Here is an 18,845-nt window from a genome sequence, read left to right as displayed (position 1 = left end):
GGCGTGACAGAGACAAGCTTTGCGCTTGACATGCATGACACAGTCATGCCGCTTCAGCACGGTGTCACTGGTAAAATAGCTCGAGAGCTATTCAAAGGATGGGAAGCCCAGCAGTCACTGCCCTTCAGACAGATGTTCGAACAGTCTTCCAGGTAAACAATGCACATTATAGCCTTAGGTCTAAAGTATCTAACAATGATTTTAAATGCTATAATTACATTTGGGATCAATAAACAACTCATTGGGAAACCCCATGTAAAGATAATAGAGTTATTCAATCAGCACTTTTATGATACTGTGTATCATTGTTTCAATGATTTAAAAAGAATATTGTCAGTGAAAGATGTACCAATTTAGGGTGTTGATGTTAAATCAGTGGGAGAATTTCAACGAAAAAGTGAATTTCTCACAAAGAATCAAAGACATCAGGCAAAAATCACAACACAAAACGCAGACCCTGAATACACATAATTGATTTTAATACAACTTCAACACATGAGACAAGTATCACAACCAAAAAACACAGACCCAGATTGCACAATTAATTTTAATACAACTTCCAAAAATGGACACATGTGAGAGTATTTCATTTATTTTTATTCAATGTTATGTTTTATTTATATATACATATATAGTGGCTGTACATGCCACCCCACAGGTGGCTACAGAGTGCTTATTGCCCTGTACCTTATCATGTACCGTTTTAACAGGGAAAATAACCAATACTACAATAGCTGCATGTCTGAGAAAGGAAACCTGCACAGGGTTTGTTATTCCACCAAACCTTGTGAGAAGCAACAGTTACGTGTGCAAAAGTGCATGCTTAGTGTAATATGGAATAGCAATTGAGTAATAAGTTGTGATTGATGTTTCTCTACAGTAATGCATTTAAAATTAGTATACATACTACTGTGTTATTGAATGCTATGTATTATAATGTTTGGCTCATGGTAAAACGACCAAGTGGGGTCTATAGCCATCAAACATACACCTCTGCATATTTCAAATCAAGCCTCCAAATTAACCCATAATAGCAATTTACATCCCAATGACAAAGAATAGGTTCTGATGGGAGATTGAGCAATCATTTGAATTCTACTCTGATAAGAGCAAAGCTGAATTATTTATTAAACTTTTAAACATTGCTTTTATGGAGTAGGTCAGTCGGGTTGCAAGTCTGTTAGGCTGGGAACCATTGCTTGTGATACAATAAAGGAGAACCAATTAAAAAAATACCAAGAATTTAAATGTTAATATATGATGCATTCATCTATAATTAATTCTGTGTACAAATATGTCCAACATTGTATTCAGCCTCGTATCCTGCTAAACATAGTTTTGATGTCAACTTAATTATATATACCACAGGTATTGTTTAAAATGTGGATTTTGAGAACAGGCACTAGTTTCATTAACAGTTATGCAATTGCTACTTTTATTACACATATATTGACTTATTGTAAAACCGTTCATTCGTGTTTTCAAAACTGTAAACGTAGAACTTTGAAGTCCCTTTTTGACCTATTTCTATGTTTACAGAGGAGTTGTGTCCTGCAGAATGTTTGCACTAGTAGCCCCTGGTGGACTTGCCAGAATGTCACCATGTATATACTGTACAGAGGTCAATTGAGACTCCTGATTGCCACCACAAGCTGAAGGTTTCTTGAAGATGCCATCAGGAGACACCCACTTCTGCTGACCTGTGCAAAACATGGTGGGTCTGTTCCCAAAAATAAATTGCACTTGGTCAAATCAGAGATGGTTATTGGCATCTCTGACTACCTTATTCCTAATTTGCTAAGCTTAAAACTGAAGCAAATCTGGACATACCTGGAACATTTCTAAAATGCCCTTGAGCAGATATTGGAGCATCACATATGTACCTGAGCATCTCAGAGATGCTCCTGCCATCTCCAAATTTGGCCCAGCATTAGTCTTTGAAAATCATGTGTACGGTTGTAGGAGCAAATCCAAGATGATGACAGGCACCTCTAATTTGCTCCAGTGCAAACCTTTGTGAATCGGGCTAGTTTGTTTTCTTTAGTGCAAGTCTGATTTAAAAAAGGAAACCCTGTCCCACGGTGCTGTGCGACCAGACAGAACTTTGCAGAGTCGTGGAGCGTACGTACCATGTTATCTTTTTTATACCTGTAAACCATCCTCTGCTTTGCAGGGGCACTTGTCCCCTTTTTGTAATTCCCTCCTGTGCCACTGCTAGATATACCATGTTTTTTTAATGTCCAGCATGGGTGTTGAACTGATCTTATCGAACTTATGATGACAGATAAAAAAAGAAGTTGAGTAATAAGGGGAACATCAAATCATCCAGAAATTAGGTTCATTTGCAGCTTTGCTAAGTAAGAAAGTGCAGGCCTATACGCTACATAATGGAACATTACATGAGATTATTGTGTTGACCTTTCACTGACACACATACATGTATGAAGAAGTATGCCGATTTTATATAGTGTGACTGAAAATGTATGAACATTGTAAACATGTAGCCTGGATTGCATTGAAATAAAAAAGGGACAATGGGGTATTGGATGAAGTAACTCAATAACTGATCCTGGTTCTGTGTGAAGAGCACAGGGTATTACATTTCATATTAAAGTACATAATATATAGACATCTGGCTCTAGACACATTCTTCCTTGAATTGATGTGAACGTGACACGCTATCATCCTCAAGGTTGCCGGAGCGGATACCCGAGCAGTAGAATGAAAACGCCATTGCCCCCCCCCGCTCCATAGCATTTGCTGCTTCCGATTTTCTATGAATTGTACTGAAAACCACTCTAGCAAGAGATGACATGGTAGCCTAGGTTGAATGAGTCATTGCAACATCTCAGACAGAATCAGCAGAACATTTCATGCTCGTTAAATGTTAATGTATGCGACAAGAGCCAAGATGTGCTTCCAAAATAGAACTATGCATCTTGTATTAATGTCAACTGTACAAGTGATATTTTTTACCATAATCATTTCAACAAAAATTAAATACAGAGTCTGGCCTTAATTTCTGAAAACAGTAGTCATATTGCCTATGTATTTTATTACAAAAAATACATTGTACAACATACTTAGATGTGATAAAGAAAAAGTACCAAAAGCTGTTATGCAGAGCCTCACATAGTCTTCTCATCAGAATAGGTTTGTATATGTTAACACAGCTGCACACAGCTGTTGTCGCAGTTCTAGAGAAGTGGTTATCACAGTACTCAACAAACAGATGGCATTTGTAAGTTATTACAAATTTAGCAGAGTCGTCTTTTTACAATAAACTTCCAGGTAATAATTCATATTGGTTTAGAAAGATGTTATCTGGCTGATATGATCAGAACACAGGAAACAGCAACAGAAAAAACGGGTAAAGTAGCAATAGAGCACAAAAGCAATACATACCTCCATAGCGGAATTGTGTTGAGCTTGGCATTTGCAGTTCCGTAAAGACACACAGGAAAGCCTGTTTTATCGTGTTTTATCTTGTAATCTTGTTTTATATTGCCACCACTATGTACAGAATGCAAATACATAGTCCTTCTCTTGCCCATCCCAATTATTACCTCTTGGGGTGTCTTCAAATGCATGATAGAAGCGGCTAGATGACCTACCATAAGAAAACAGAGGGCCCTTTCCCAGGTCCTACAAGGACCACCTTGCCTCAATCTCCTGCAGAGTAGACAAGCGGGGATCTATGTGATCACTGCACAGCCAAAAATATCGCAAAAGGAAATTCTGAATGCAAAAATGCAGGCACTCAGTGATCACACAGATGTCACATCCATTGTGCAATGCCACAATCTCAGCCATGCGACTGTGGGGGACATCCCTGCAACCCATATACTGCATAAGGGGAGCCGGGGACACCCCTGCAACCCCCGATCCCCTTGTGCAGTATAACGGGGTTCCAGCTCTTTCATTTACTGTGAATGCCCAGTAAACATATATTCGTTATTTGTTATCTCTGTATTTTGTACCAATACCGACATGCAGTGAAGGATAAAATGCAGCTGATGGGAGGTCGGAAGAGGAGTACGTACTGTGATAAGGAAGAGAATAAGAATACCAGTAAGAAATCCTGACATCACTAGACCTTGCCTCCCCCTCGTCACAGTTCATACATCATGAGACACATAGCAAACAGATGAATTAAGTACTTTAACCGGAATATACTCAGTTATCACATCCCAGGTAATACAACAAAGACAGCTAGGTGTGCTATGTTACTTCCTGGCAGAACCCTCTGGGTCGACACCATTCCAGACGCTTCTGTGAAGCATCTGGAAGGCCCCAATCTTGAAGCATACAAGAAACAGGAAATTGACGTATTTTTGGGCAGGAGGCCTCAGAAAAGGCACAACCAAGAGAAAGCATAAAAGGAGGAGAGGACATATGAGTTTCCCCAACTAAGAGCTATAAGCAGAGAAGCATGCCAAGGAAATGAGACAGAAGTATTCACAGGTAAATCAATAGAGTGAGAAGACCATGAACCAAATAGCTACAAACAAGAGGGATGCCTGTAAGTCCTCTTCAACCAAACCCCAGGACAGAAAGCATACCTGTGAGAGACCAGCTCTTCAATGAACTGTCATGGGAGGACACATAACCTGAGAAAAGGACATTAACTATATGGAAAATGGAGGGAGGAATGAAAAAGAAAAATACTAGCCCTGATGCAGGGCATACCACCAGAAGTCTGAGTCCTGGTGTCCACTACAGAGGCATTTAAGGAAAAGCAACCTAACCAAAGAAAATGGATAAGCATCAGAAAGGAGCCCTATTGGACCGTACCTGTAAGGCACAAAAGAGCAAACAGGATGTACAAACCTCTTCAAGAATGCAGCATATGGCTCAGAGAGAATGCTAGTAAGAAGAGATCCCTAGGACAACACCCTCAAGGGACCAAGGATTAGCATCACATCCAAGAGTCAGGAGGCTGTTCAATAGGCCAGCAATGCTCACATTAACTGGCAGTGCAAAGGGACTGCCACATAAAAACCTACCAGGCCTTACCATGCTATTTCTGAGAGATGGGATGTGAATTAAGCACATTCATTGTTCTATGGTCACAGGTAGGAAGAGCAAAATGCAACATGAGTGAGCAGGCACAGTGAGGCAAGAAGGATCTCATTGAAGTTACCCATCCCAAACAGAAACAGATACAAGAAGGTGAACATTTTCTCACCGGGAGAAATGCTCCTCTGCAAAACACAAGTAGGAAGACAAAAGGCAATACAAGAATAGACAATGCTCATATGACGTCCGACAGTCCCAGAACAAGACCAACAGGATAGGAGTAATTCAGAAAGGAAAGTACATACACCAACACTTGAAGGGAGATAACTAAGGCTGGCTGAGGGAACACAACCTCCTAGCACTAGCTCCAATGTGGCTCTTCTCACAGCAGCCAATCGAATATCAGCTCTATATCAGCAGATGCAATAGGAAACACTGCCTATATGACCCTAGTATGTGGGGGATTCAGCAGCAACTTCTGCATGGATCTGTGAGGAGGCTCTAAGAATAGGGAATTGTTCTTTAGAAAAAGCTTCAGTGAATGACAGTCAAATATGTTGGAAATACCTTCTGTGGAAGCCCATCTGAAATGCCTTGGAAAGAAAGCTCAACAGAAGGTTGCAATGTAAGGGCAAGGATTCAGTTAGGAGCCCACCAACAGGCACAGCAAACAGAGATAGACAAACTCACAACCCCCTAAAATCCACACTCAAGGGACCCCCTCCCCCCCGAACAGATCCAAATCCTGGCCCATATCCTCTCAGACATAGGTATTGACTCACAGGTTGTGTCAAGTTTGTCTAATGCATTTCCAATGTCCCAGAGCATTCCACAGTAGTCTTCAAGTACTAAGATAACTCCACAAGTAATAGTTCTACAGACAGCTGGCACTATCTAATCCTTCCCTCCATTTCCTGTCAAGCAAACCCAGTAGAAGGCCTCCTAGTCCTCCCTCGCTAATAGACAATCCTCAACCTGCAATCCTACACCAGACCTCAGAAAAATACACCTATGTTCCCCTCACACCCTCAAGAAAAACAACACCATATCTACTTTATACCTGCACCAGAACGATCACTGGACCAAACATAAATTCATAGCCTGTGGTGCATCCCAATCCACAGCACACGAGAACATATTTGATGATGGAATCCGTGCATTTTGTGACACTCGGATGGACACACTATTTTATTCAATACTGTTATTTTTACACACTGTGAAGCTGCACGTTAATTGCACGGAGCAGTACATAACACATAAATATGTACAAAGTTGTGGAAGTAGCAGAAACGTATAAACCCTTGTTAAAGGTTTCCTTAGTCCAGACATACTCTATTTCCAAAACATATTTTTTTTAAGAAAATGACATAATTTTGAACCTGCACTAGATAATTATAGGTAGATAGTGAAATAAAAATTGTTCTACCCACAAAGGCCACTCCACTGTTGTCGTAATTAAAAGTGACCACATGGCCATACCCTGCAGCATATTATCTCAGCGGGTCTACAAAGAGAGAGTTTACAAGTTTTCCTGGAAGACAGTTGTACACTAATAATGCAATCACCACACTTCACCCATGTTTCAGTCACAGTTACTGAGATAAATCTGGTGGCCCCTATGTAACAGCACATAAAAAACAGGCAGGAAGAAAATGGCGCCAGAAAGAGAAGAATAGGGATTATCACACAATAGGCAATTTGAGAAACAAACATCGCCATTGAGACTCCATTATGTTTTTTATATTTTTTGCGGGTGCAGTGAATATATAGAACCAAGGTAGATACCTTTCCCTATATACAATTTAGACATTACGAACAGCACAATCCTTCAATATTGGAAATATAGGATGAGCAGCGGGACACAGTTCTAAACCATTTCTACCATTAATGCATATTGAATGAAGCATTGACCAACATTGTATTGTGTATCAATATATATGATCAACCAAAGAGATAATAATATACACATTGCATTACATTAATCATATCAGCAAAGGTAACAGATACAGGGTGTTGCTCAACATCATACTCTACTTTACATTATTTCCAATAGTAACTATATTCACAATGCTCAATAATGACTTTAGTATATGCAGCGCTCTATATATTTATTTACTGATATGTTTGACGAAAGCAAAAGTAATTATAAGTATTTATAGACAGGACAGACAGAAACATAGATAAAAATGCAAATCGCTAGATAGAATGATCAAAAGGAGCTGGTTAGTTATGCCTCTATATCAAATCTATTTTTATAAAAGAGGTTGCATAAACATGTCACACACTCCCAGGCTCGCCAATCAGTTTATGTAAATAAAAGTGTGTGCTTGAAAGTAAAATCTTAGCAACACAATGGCCCTCATTACAACACTGGCGGTAACCAATGGCGCTATTAGCACCATGGTTGCTGCCGGTATTGTAACAAGTCCGCCATGGTGCAGTGGGGAATTACCACCCCATTCCAAGGTTGGCGGAGCAGTAATTCCCCATGCACCATTGGCCCTTCCCCATTCCCATTTTTGCCCCATAGGGCTCAATGGGGAAGGCGGTAATTACGGTACCGCAAATTGCGGTACCGTAATTACCTTCAAGGTCCCTTTGCAGGTCCCTACTTTAACAGCTGGCCCAGACCAGCCGTTAAGGTCGGGAGCCACAAAGGGACCTCGTAATTAGGCACTAAGGGGTTAACGGCGCCGCAGCCTTTTACGGCGCAGTTAACCCCTTAGCGCCAGGGTCGTAATGACCCCCAATGACTGCATCAATGAAGGTCAAATATACTGTAGACTAATGTAAGTATTGAGATATTAATTGGGTTTGTTCCAAAATAATTAAATCCGAATGACTACAAGGTAAAGCATTCTTAGAAGTTTGATCTGTTTCGGCGATTGAACTACTTCATCTACTAGCAAGTGGATCTAGTGCATGGCTTTGGACAACCACTCGATCCACTTTATCGCATACCCAGGTTCAAACACATTTCTTTTTCTTTAGGTCTAATGTGGGAATAAAGAGCAACACTAGGGAAAATTCACTCCGCAGACAATATATTTGATCATATTTATGGGACATCTTTCATATTTTTTCTTTACCAATGTATAAAGTAATGGTGAACTGAGGAATTACACTCAAGGGTACAGAAGAAACAAGGAGAGGGTATTGCATTGAGTTGGTTGAAGAAAGAGGATGCAAATGTTTAAGCCCTGCTGTTCAGTTGCCTTATGCATTCCCTTCACTGAGTGCCTTACTGAGTTAGGGCTAGAAATTCAAGTAATATTCATTTTAGTCCGAGCAATTTATAGGAACAAATATATAAGCATTGTATTTTAGAACAAATACTGTATCGAAAAGTGTGCTTCTTAAAGCCAAACCAAGTAAAACAGAGGCAGTGTGGCATTGTTAAGGCTCTGCCTTGGACAAAGAGCCTGGGGTTTCAATCCCTGAGTTACCCGACAATGCCATGCTTTAACAAAGAAAACAGTTAGATTTCTTATGAAATAACAATATTGAGGTTACTTCATAGTGTATTTTTTTTAAAGCCTCTTCTAATTTCTAATTGTATATTAGCTTACGAAGACATCTGAAATTTAACTATGATTCTGTAGTTCTATGTTTACAACTAAAATACAATTCAGTGTCCTTGCTTGTGTGGATAACATTACACATGAACAACAGAGAGTAACACCATAAATTAGCGTATACAGGGTAAAATGCATGTTTGTGCACTCTGTCACTATAGTTTGCAGCTCACCATCTACATAGGCATAGAGTGTGATAATATGATCAGTATGGCGCAGAGCATATGCAGACAAGCAATATGCATGAAAATGATTGTATTTATCTGCATTGCATCCAATACTGAGAAACTTGTGGGCTGGCCTCACTGTTTGTGTGTGATGTCATCCGAAAAGGTCAGCAAGTTGAGTAAAGATTGTATTGTACTATAACATACATTGTTCAGGAAAGGTAATGTAGCTGAATAAAGGTTGTGTTGTACTATACTATTCATTGTCTCATCTAATTGCCTTTGTTTTTTAATTCAAAGCTAAATAGTAATACAATTAGTTTATTTAAAGTTGTGAGTGTATGTGTTCGCACCTATGTGCATTCTTGCCACCTGGGTAAACACGAAAATGACCCTAATATATTATGCCAGTGTGACAACATATTGACATGCAGTGTCCCCCAATTTTTTCACCCGTGCACATAGTTTTACTATTCTTACCAGCACTAGGTTTTCACGTGCAGTTAGAGGAGGACATGCATAACACAGGTGCAATCATGTCATGCCTGCATACTGACATAGGCCTGGTTTTGCATTGTCATATTGCTTATAAATTTGATGTCGATTTAAAGACACTAGCTGAGCAGCACTCAAGAAAGCAACCATCTTACAAATGAATATTAAAGTACAATTTAAATTTAAATTACTGTTCATAATTAAACTGGTGACATTACATTACATGTGCAATGGTGTACACCAATGTGAATGTACTATATTGTGTTCACAAAATCACTTCATTGGATTAATTGATATACTTAACGTGAGATAGGTATACGTGGGTGCACAGAATACTCAACAAGTCCAAGGCCCTCATTACAACCTTGGCGGAGGACCATGGTGCTATTAGCACCATGGCCCATGCCGCTAAGGTTGCAATTCCGCCATGGTGGATGCCGGAATTACCGCCCCATTCCAAGGTGAGTGGGGCGGTAATTCCCCATTCCAAGGTGAGTGGGGCGGTAATTACCCATTCACCAATGGCCCCTTCCCCATTCCCCCCTTCCCCATTCCCATTTTTGCCCCATAGGGCATAATGGGAATGGGGAAAGGCGATAATCGCCAAGGTTCCTTTGCTGCATGGCTTTTAACGGCTGCAAAAAGCAGTCGTTAAACAGCCATCCCGCAAAGGGAACCTTGTAATCAGGCGTTAAGGGTCGGCGCCGTTTACGCCCCTTAACGCCTTAACCCCTTAACGCCTGAGTCGGAATGAGGCCCCAAGTGTGTAAGAATACTGTGTTCATGTCGCTGTACATATGTGATGTGCTTTCATTAACGAGCAGACTGTGAAAGTACACCAGGCTGTTGGTTCATTTAATAGCAAACGTTATTGACTACAACTGTCCAAAATTTATTTTTCTTTGTGTATTACAACGTGATTGATGTTGGTTGATGTCACTGTTTTCTTGCTATAATTGGACAAATGTTTTACCTGATCACTCTTAAAGACAATTTTACAAGGATTGTTATGTGCAAGGACTGTGGCCTATTCCATCAATATGTATACATTTTTGACAACAATGGGGCAAATCAATGTGTGGACTTGACATAGGCGTGCGCCATTAATCTACTGTGTACTTGCTACTGCAGAAAGCAAAAGTACAGCACCTGATTTCTAATGGCAGGATTTAGATAGAAGGACTTTTCCATCTACAATAATTCCAAAGCCAAGTCAGTAACCAGTGAAACCTCACCAGTCACTGATATTAGACTGAACCCAATGTCAGACAAGAACCTAAACAGGAAACAAGACACACCCACAGCAGAGCTCTCAATGTACCCTCACTTTCATAGTCGACCGCTACAACCTCACCATTATACAAGCTGAAAATTATCCTTTGGAGATTGAGTGGTTAAGTGGTTCCAAACTCAGGCTCAAATGGATTCATCAGAAAGGATTTTATATGGCAGAAAAGAAATATAGATACAAATAAAAACTATTACCAATTGTTAATAGAAGAACTGATGTGTTCATCCTAAGGTTGGGGGTTTCTACTGTGTAAACAATACACAATACAGCACATTTGCTCGTTAGCCTTACTCCACAGATGTGCTTCTGAAATAATAATATAATATCAGTCAGTCTTATTATTCACTGATTATTTCTTATGACAGCTCTCAGCTGTAACATGTAACCTCAGTTGAATAATAAAACGTGTGTAGGTGAACACTAGTTTAGGATGGACACTTGCCCCCTACTCCTCCAAAGCGTGGAACTGTCAACATGTGCACACGACTTTGTACAGTTAAACAAGCGGATTCCAAGACACACAGCAGCCATGGATGGGCAATAGTTGCAGCGTCTTGTGCCTTGATAGGGTGGTAATCACAGGACTAGTGCTTGCGATGCGGCAGCACCGGACCCTTGCAGTGAAATACAAATGTGTCACTCACTTAATAGGGTAACCCTACCAGAAATCTGTTCCATGCAGTTTAAACGAAGGGAGACACTGCTCATTGTTCTGCGAGTCAGGCACTAATTTTCATTGTGAAAAGGGAATATTTTACAGCCCTGTGGACCTTCCAAATAAGTGAATCTAATTTCATGCAATTCACTAGCATTTATTGAATCACCAGCACCAAATACCAAGGAAGGTTTTAACTGCTAAGCATTGGGCGAACACACTGGGCAAGGAGGATTTTTAAAAGGGACATCAGAGAAAAGAATGATTTCTAAGGCAGAACTAGTGGGTTTATGGTGGGCTATCTAGACCATTATGGGTGAATATCACCTATGATAGTTCCCTGAAAATATGATTTATTCCATGCTATTATTATACATGGCATGAACCATGTACACAGCAGTGACCAGTGAAATGTGTCATTTATTGTCATTGGTGAGTGGGAATGGGCACTGTGTCACACCTGACTCTTGCGCTCCATGCCCACCCCGCATTTATCTAGGACAACAAATAACTTCACAATATGGATACACATATTAGCATTTCTTTTCTTTACCAATCATCCTTTTTACGATACAAGGCACAATTTGCTTTGATTGTGAGTAACCCTTCTCCTCACTATTGCATTGCAACGGAAGTGTCTATGTTTTTAATGGGGACTAAAATAAAATATTAAAAATGTAGAACCAAGGGAGACACTGCACAACCTCTCCAGAGCTGCAGAGAGTTTCAAACTATAATGAAAGCCATGTGATAATGACCTTATGTTCAAATGCCTCATTGCTTTTCAGCAGTTCACAGTTGGATAGAAAAGTAAGAAAGAAGATGCTTGCATTGCCAACAGAAATACAGCCACAAAGGAGTAGACCGCTGTTCAATCCCCACTCTCCCCACCCCCATGGAAGCCACACATCAATTTTTCAGCAAGTCCCGAAAAACGGTAAAATATTTTTTATACTCAAAAGTGTATCCCCTGTTGAATGGTATGTTCATGTCTTTTGTGCATAAATAATTTCTAAACTCACTACCATGCGAATCCATCACATTATCCATTCAAAATTTTTGATTTTTATACATGTTAGTTCATTTTTAAAAAAAATATGTAGGGTTTCAAAATGCTATGGAAGATAATTGACACGGCAAACGAATTTCTAACACTTCATCTATGTACCGACAAGGGTTCCAGACTGTTCTTTCGCAGAGTTACATTTCCATTCGGCATTTGCTGAAGCACAGAGTAACACAGATGAGTTATTTCAAAGATGTATGAGCTGACATGTATGCCTGTGTGTGATTGTACATCACACTCTGAGCAGTTCCCACGAAACCTGAAGCAAATTTAGATACAAGGATAAATTCGGCATTCAAGCAGGTTTCTTCCAATATAGCCTTCATGAAGGGTGATAAGATAGATGTGGAACAGGTTGTCTCCATCCTGGGCACGTTGCAGCCATATCAGACTAATACTGAGCGATTGTTACAAGAGGAAAGGCACCGTAGGTCATCATTACTAGTCGCTATACATGTAACAGTGGGATCTGCCAGACCATCACAGAGGAGACCTGCTCCTCTTGTCGCTGTGGTTTTAACTTTTTGTTTACTTTCTTGTGTCCTTGACCTCCCGAGATAACCATGAACGAGCTGCCACCCACTTTCTTAGAGCACTGTCGTTTACTCCTCTGGATGGAGATGCTGGGGTCATTCAGAAGTTCATAAATGGTTCCATCTTCAGGGCCATTTTCTAAGGGGTTTGAAACTTGGGACGATGCCAAGGAGCCAGAGGACGAAGACAAGTCACTTTTTGGAATGGATCCTACAGAACCACCTAACCAAACAGCACTATCATCATTGTTACTTAAAGACGCAGATGATGGTCGCTCATTACTCTGGGCATGAGTAGCCTTGTGTTCTTTGTCTTTGGATTCAGGGTTGGGCGGTATACTGGTGCTCGACTTCCGTCTTGTTTTCTTGTTAACAGGCGTTGCCATGACAAGAAACTTCACAGGACCACTATGTGCATGATAAGACACCATGCCCCTTCCTGAAAGAAAGGACAGATACATCATTAAACAAGCAGCATACCCACATACAACCAAATATGAACATATTTCCAGCCAGATATTGCCATTATGCGCTTAGTAGTACAACCAAATGTCATGTTTTCTCATAGTATGGCCAAGTACCTGCAACATATGCCAGTTATTGCTTTAATATGTCCATGCACTGACATCATATACCATAACTTTGCCGTCAAATTCTTCTATACCCCCAACACTACCACATGAACAGGTACTCACATCATATGCTAGGTATTGACATCATACTCCCAGAAACTCAATGTTCTTGCAATAAACTGCCAATAATTATCCAAGAATTCATATAAAGTTCAGATTTTGCTATTATATGCCCGGGCACCCAACCAGATTGTCCCATCATATACCTATGTTTTACATCGTTTGCCAATAATTACTATCACATGTCACAGTATTCAAATCATTTACCAGGTATTTCCATCAAATGCCCTGGTACATAGACCAATTGAAGGTATTTGCATGAATTGCAAAGAAACTCAAACCATTTGCCAGGCATTGACATCATATGATTAGATAGTAGACATGCATACCATTTGTCAAGCATTGCGCTCCTACTTCCATGTGCTCCTACATTTGTCAGGTACTGCCATCAAATGCTACATTGTCCCAGCATATGTCCACTACCCTTACCATATGCTAGGTTTTACTGCAAAATCCTCAGGTACTCGCATCATTTTCAGGGACTTTCAATATAGGTTGTGATCAGGGGTTTTTCTAGATCTGGAAAAGATCCGGGGCTAGGCTAACGTCGGGACTGTAGGGACTCAGAGCTAGCTACCCTTTCGGTTGCAGCCCCTCACCTTCTATCCGGGGGTACAACAAAAATCTCAGAGCTATAGCCCCCTTAGACCCGTCCAAGCAATCCCTCTGGTTCAGATACTAAAATAATTTGTGAAATATGGCCATAATTTCCCCAGGTACATGCCAGCTCTGTGTTCTGTCCCTCAGCCTCGCACCCCGGCCCTACTACCATGGCAGTGGGCTAGGAAATCTTTCTTAGCAATGGAAGAGCATGGATTCTAGGGGGCTACTCTACCATCAGCAAGTTGTTGGGGTCATTACAAGCTTGCCGGTCTGGAAACAACGGTACCGGTAAGCTTGCCGGTACTGTTTTTTCTGGATTGGCAAACTACGAGTTCTGCGGGCGGGTGCCATCCCGCCTGCCAGGTCCCACCTGGCGGGCAAAACAGTACCCGCCCGCAGACCTTGACGGTAGCACCAGCACCATTCTGAATGCTGCCGGTGCTACCGTCCTCCCCATTCCCACTGAGTCCAATGGGACTCAAATGGGAATGGGGAGTCATTTTTTACGCTATCCGGCAATGGGCAATTACCGGGTCTGCCCGGGCTGTAATGCCCCGGTAATTGCCCATGGCCAGGTGCCGAAAAAAATATGACTCTGGCGGCAGCCGTGCCGTTTTTACCGGTACAGCTATCGCTGGACTCATAATGAGGCCCGTTGTCTTTTGCCAGCAAAAGAGCCAGGCATAGGGGACAGAAGCCTACTCGCTCTTCTGTAAGTGATTCAATCCGGCACACACCCAAGTCAATGCCTAGCGTGTAATGCACAACTGAAATCCTTACTTATTTTTGTCAAAAAGTTCTTTTTTCTGAACGCTATACCACTCATATCACGCCCCTCTCTGGGAACCCCCCCGGTCACACTGAACCAGGAATCGGGCTGGTTTGCAACGTTAAAATATTTGTTTATGTATTTACAGTTCAATCACACTATTTTAATGGGTACACAATAATCACCAATGGGGTGATGTAAAACTGAATAACCTCTTTAATACACAAGGAGTAATAGTGAGCAAAGCAATTCAGCACAGAAATAATACTTTTGTGTGTGTGTTTAAGTCGGATAGCACTGTGGTTAAAGGTTCCCCCTGTACACACTTCAACCCCCCCAATAGACAATGTAAAGAGATAGGAGGAGAGAGCAGGTATTAAGGAATGGCAGAATTCAAACAGAATATCAATCCCATTTTCCCCTAGCAACACAAGAGAAAAACAGAATTGATTGGCAAGCTGTCAGAATGTCTTTTAAAGTTATCTTAGAATGGATTGCGTTAAAACACAAAATATGGGTTAAATTGCTGAAATTGTTATAATTCGTATGGGAGCTGCTTTGGATAGTTGCACACAAACACTAGCAATGACTTAATACCAAGAAACAATTTGAAATCTGAAAATTGAAGTTGGAAGCACTCAAAAGCTGTTTTACACGTGTCAAGTTTCCCTAAATGAAAATGTGTGGCAAACTTTTCACTGCGCAATAATAATGGGAAAACAGTATGGATTTGGGATGTGGTTTTATATGTGATTTAAGGCTATGGATGTTAGCTACAAGCAGAGGTTGAAATTGTGTTTCTAGCACAACGGGAATGCACTTTTAAAATGACAAATGGGATTTCTTACACTAGAGGATGACTATGAATAAACGAATACCACACAGGAACACAGCCACTTGATCAGGGTGACTGCTTGCAGAGGAGCTCGCCTTCTTCAGATGACAAATTATCAGCGCAAATATAGTTTTAACAATACTACTACAGGAGGAAGATAGGATGGTTTGGATGGAGAGTTCAGACAATTCAGAAATATTTCTAACACAGGTTCGGAATACAAGATCGGATGGGTTTAAGATAGGGATTGACTATGGACAGTACATATGCTAGTGACACAGTTCTTTCTATAGATATTCACTATATATGTTTTTAAACATAACCGTCAGGATTCTGGTACATCAAGATTATGGTCAGGGAACTGGATCTGGTTTTAGGACAGACTGCTGGGCACATCAGATTGGGCAGCGTCAAGGCGCTCTGGTCACTGCACTGCACCAGACTGGATTGGATCTGCAAGGCACTCTGGTCACAGCACGACACAGGATTGGATTGGATCTGCCCTTCTTGGTCATGATGGAATTTATTGTCAGCAGGCAAGCAGTACAGCGCAGCCCGACTGTCTTTTGGTTCCCCTTAGGTTTGTGGGATTCTGGTTCTGAAATTTGAGGCCTAGCTGAAATGGTTCAGCTATGCAATGGGCCTTTCTGCTTTGCCAAGTTTTTGGAGTCTGGAGCAAGGAAGATGGAAAGTTCAGCAGCAGGGTGCTCCGCCAGCATCGGGATAGTGAGTGAATCTGTGTGTACTTATCTGCCCTCTGCTGTCTCTATTTATGCTATGATAAAGGGTGTGTGTGTGTGGTGGTTTAGCCTAAGCTCGCCCCTTTGACAGGCGATTGGTCAGAGTCTCCTCTCTGCCTTGATAGGAGGAGATAAACAGTGTGTCACCTTTATGGTGTGGGTTTATAAGGCTTAGAGTCCACCCCTAGCTTCTTACACACAAAATCTATTCTTGAAACAAGACATATTTACACATGAGCAACCTCTATAACAATCACATATACAGATTACATATTTTGTGTAGCAGCTACTCCTCAAAACCCCGTCGCTGTGGGATCTTGTGTCTGCTTTTCACTGAATTTCGCAATTTTCATCAGGAACACAATGTCCAATTTATCAGCAAGTGTGCGCGTATAACATGGGCATAAGTGTATAAAGTTTCATACTTCTAGCAGAGATACATTTGGTGTAAAATGACCTTTTCTGCCGTTTCTTTCCAGAACATGTCACACAATCTTTCCGCCTCTTGAAATTTGCAACCAAAATTTAGATTTACAATTCTGTTACTTTTGTATTTTTGACAATTTTAAGTGGTAAGTTAGAAGTCTTTAAACAAAATGTTCCTTGTGAATGGTCAGCCACAGATGGCTGTTCGGGTCTGCCTTTTTTTTGTCTCCTTTCAGTTCAGAAGCAGTCTCCTCCCTATTCTCTTGGCAGAGGCAATTTTACGACTGTCCTGACACCTAGCATTTCCTGCTTTGCAGTTCGCCATTGTTTCCTTCCCTACTGCAGACCGGGTTCTTCCGAAACCCTATAATTATCGCTTTTGTGTGATTTCCTGGTGGAAGGAGAGGCCTTGCCTCTGTAAGGAAAGCTGTTATTCCAGTTTGGTAACTTTAGCCAGCTTACTTTAATTGTTACTTCTGTTGAATTTTCCCTTAGCATAAAACAAACTTGTGGGATCAAATCACAGCTAAATACTTATTCAAGATTTTAAACCATGGAATTGAAACAATTACAAGATGGGTTACTCTCAACAACAGGCCTCTTAGGTTGCAAACATTTGATTTCAGTTTATACATGTTTAAAGTTTAATCAGGCAGGCTACTGACATCTGTCATTCAGGCGGCCCAGGGTACTGCACCCAGATTTTGACAGATTCACAGACAGGACACTTTTGCTGTGCAAATCTCTTGATGCCTTCAGCTTTTCAAGACATTGTAAGTTCACAATGATTAATTACACTAAGAGAATTGTAGCACCCAGCAAGAATTTTGGATGTTTGAGGGTGTTTTGTACCAGCATTCTGCAGTTTCCGCAACAAAGAAACAGTGACTTAAAGCACGATTTTGGGGTTTCCTTTAGCAAAGCACTGCTTTTTCCTTCTGTACTCCATTTTCACATGTTGTGGAGCCCAGTGACATGTTTCAGGAGTGAGATCTCTGTTCCACCACTGACACCATGCATGGCAGATTGGGCATCCATCTTTTTGCGCTTTGCAAAGCGCGGTTTTCGGAGGTTTTGGTGCACACAAGGGCTTTGCGGCCATTTTACTATTTTTGGCACCATCATGACACAGTGATGCCGCATGGCAGAGCAGAAGTGGGTTAAAACATCCCACACTTCCCTGCTCTGGGGTGCTCTTCATTCCCCCACTGCTAACATATTTTTATGTGACACGTGAAAGCAGGTGAAAGGCGTGCCTTTCACAGAAGGAAACATGCTCCAATTGGCTCGGGATGGCCAATTAGAACTGTGTATGCACATGGACTTAGTTTGCTAAACAAAACTTGTGCAGGCCTTGTCCACAGAATGCTAATTGGCCCGTCCGCTGGTGTCCTGGACAATAATAGACCGGAGCACTCTGCAGGAGAGTCACTAAGCAGCACAATTAAACGATGACTCACATCACAATTTAACAAAGCATTATACGCACAATCTTGATAATGAATCTGAATGGAGACTGGTTTCGCATGCGCATGTATTAAACTAGGAAAAGCTTATGGTCTTGATTGACAAAAAATGCAGTGGACCAAATGAGGATTTATCCAGGAGCATTTCACAGCCGACAAAAAAATTTTTAAAAACATTTGCATAAAGTCATAATTAAATAATGTTTAGAAATATCCTCACAAGAAATTTCGATTGAATCCGTACCATTAAATTAGTGTTCAGCTTTTTATGTCAATGTAAAAGCGGAGGCTGCAAAATGGTGCTAGCTCTGGGCAGTGGCAGCGCACTTTTGAAATGTGCCACGCCTCATTAATGAGCTACATAGAACCACTACCGCCTTCTGCCCCATGTTCCACATTGGGCGTGCGACCCTCTCAAATCAGTGAAACAAAATGTGATATAGGTTTATCACAAATTTGCAGTCAATCCATGTCCATGTAATACGCAAAATAAAAGCATCTTTGTGATAGCAC

The 18,845-nt window shown here is 41.0% G+C and overlaps 1 protein-coding gene across 2 annotated transcripts in view; it reads right to left on the bottom strand.

Moving 5' to 3' along the window:
- Positions 1–457: 457 nt before the first annotated feature.
- Positions 458–18,845, bottom strand: part of ARHGEF10 (Rho guanine nucleotide exchange factor 10) — a 1,326,864-nt gene continuing 1,308,476 nt past the window's right edge. For both annotated transcript variants that reach the window (XM_069606090.1, XM_069606091.1), the window contains exon 29: positions 458–13,240. In XM_069606090.1, coding sequence (XP_069462191.1) covers positions 12,717–13,240 — 524 coding nt within the window. In that variant the 3' untranslated portion in view covers positions 458–12,716. The remainder of the gene's footprint in view (positions 13,241–18,845) is intronic.

This window comes from Ambystoma mexicanum, chromosome 4p (genome assembly GCF_040938575.1).
Source record: "Ambystoma mexicanum isolate Mex_15411 chromosome 4p, UKY_AmexF1_1, whole genome shotgun sequence".
Lineage (NCBI taxonomy): Eukaryota > Metazoa > Chordata > Amphibia > Caudata > Ambystomatidae > Ambystoma > Ambystoma mexicanum.
This window is presented reverse-complemented; position numbering and strand designations above follow the sequence as displayed.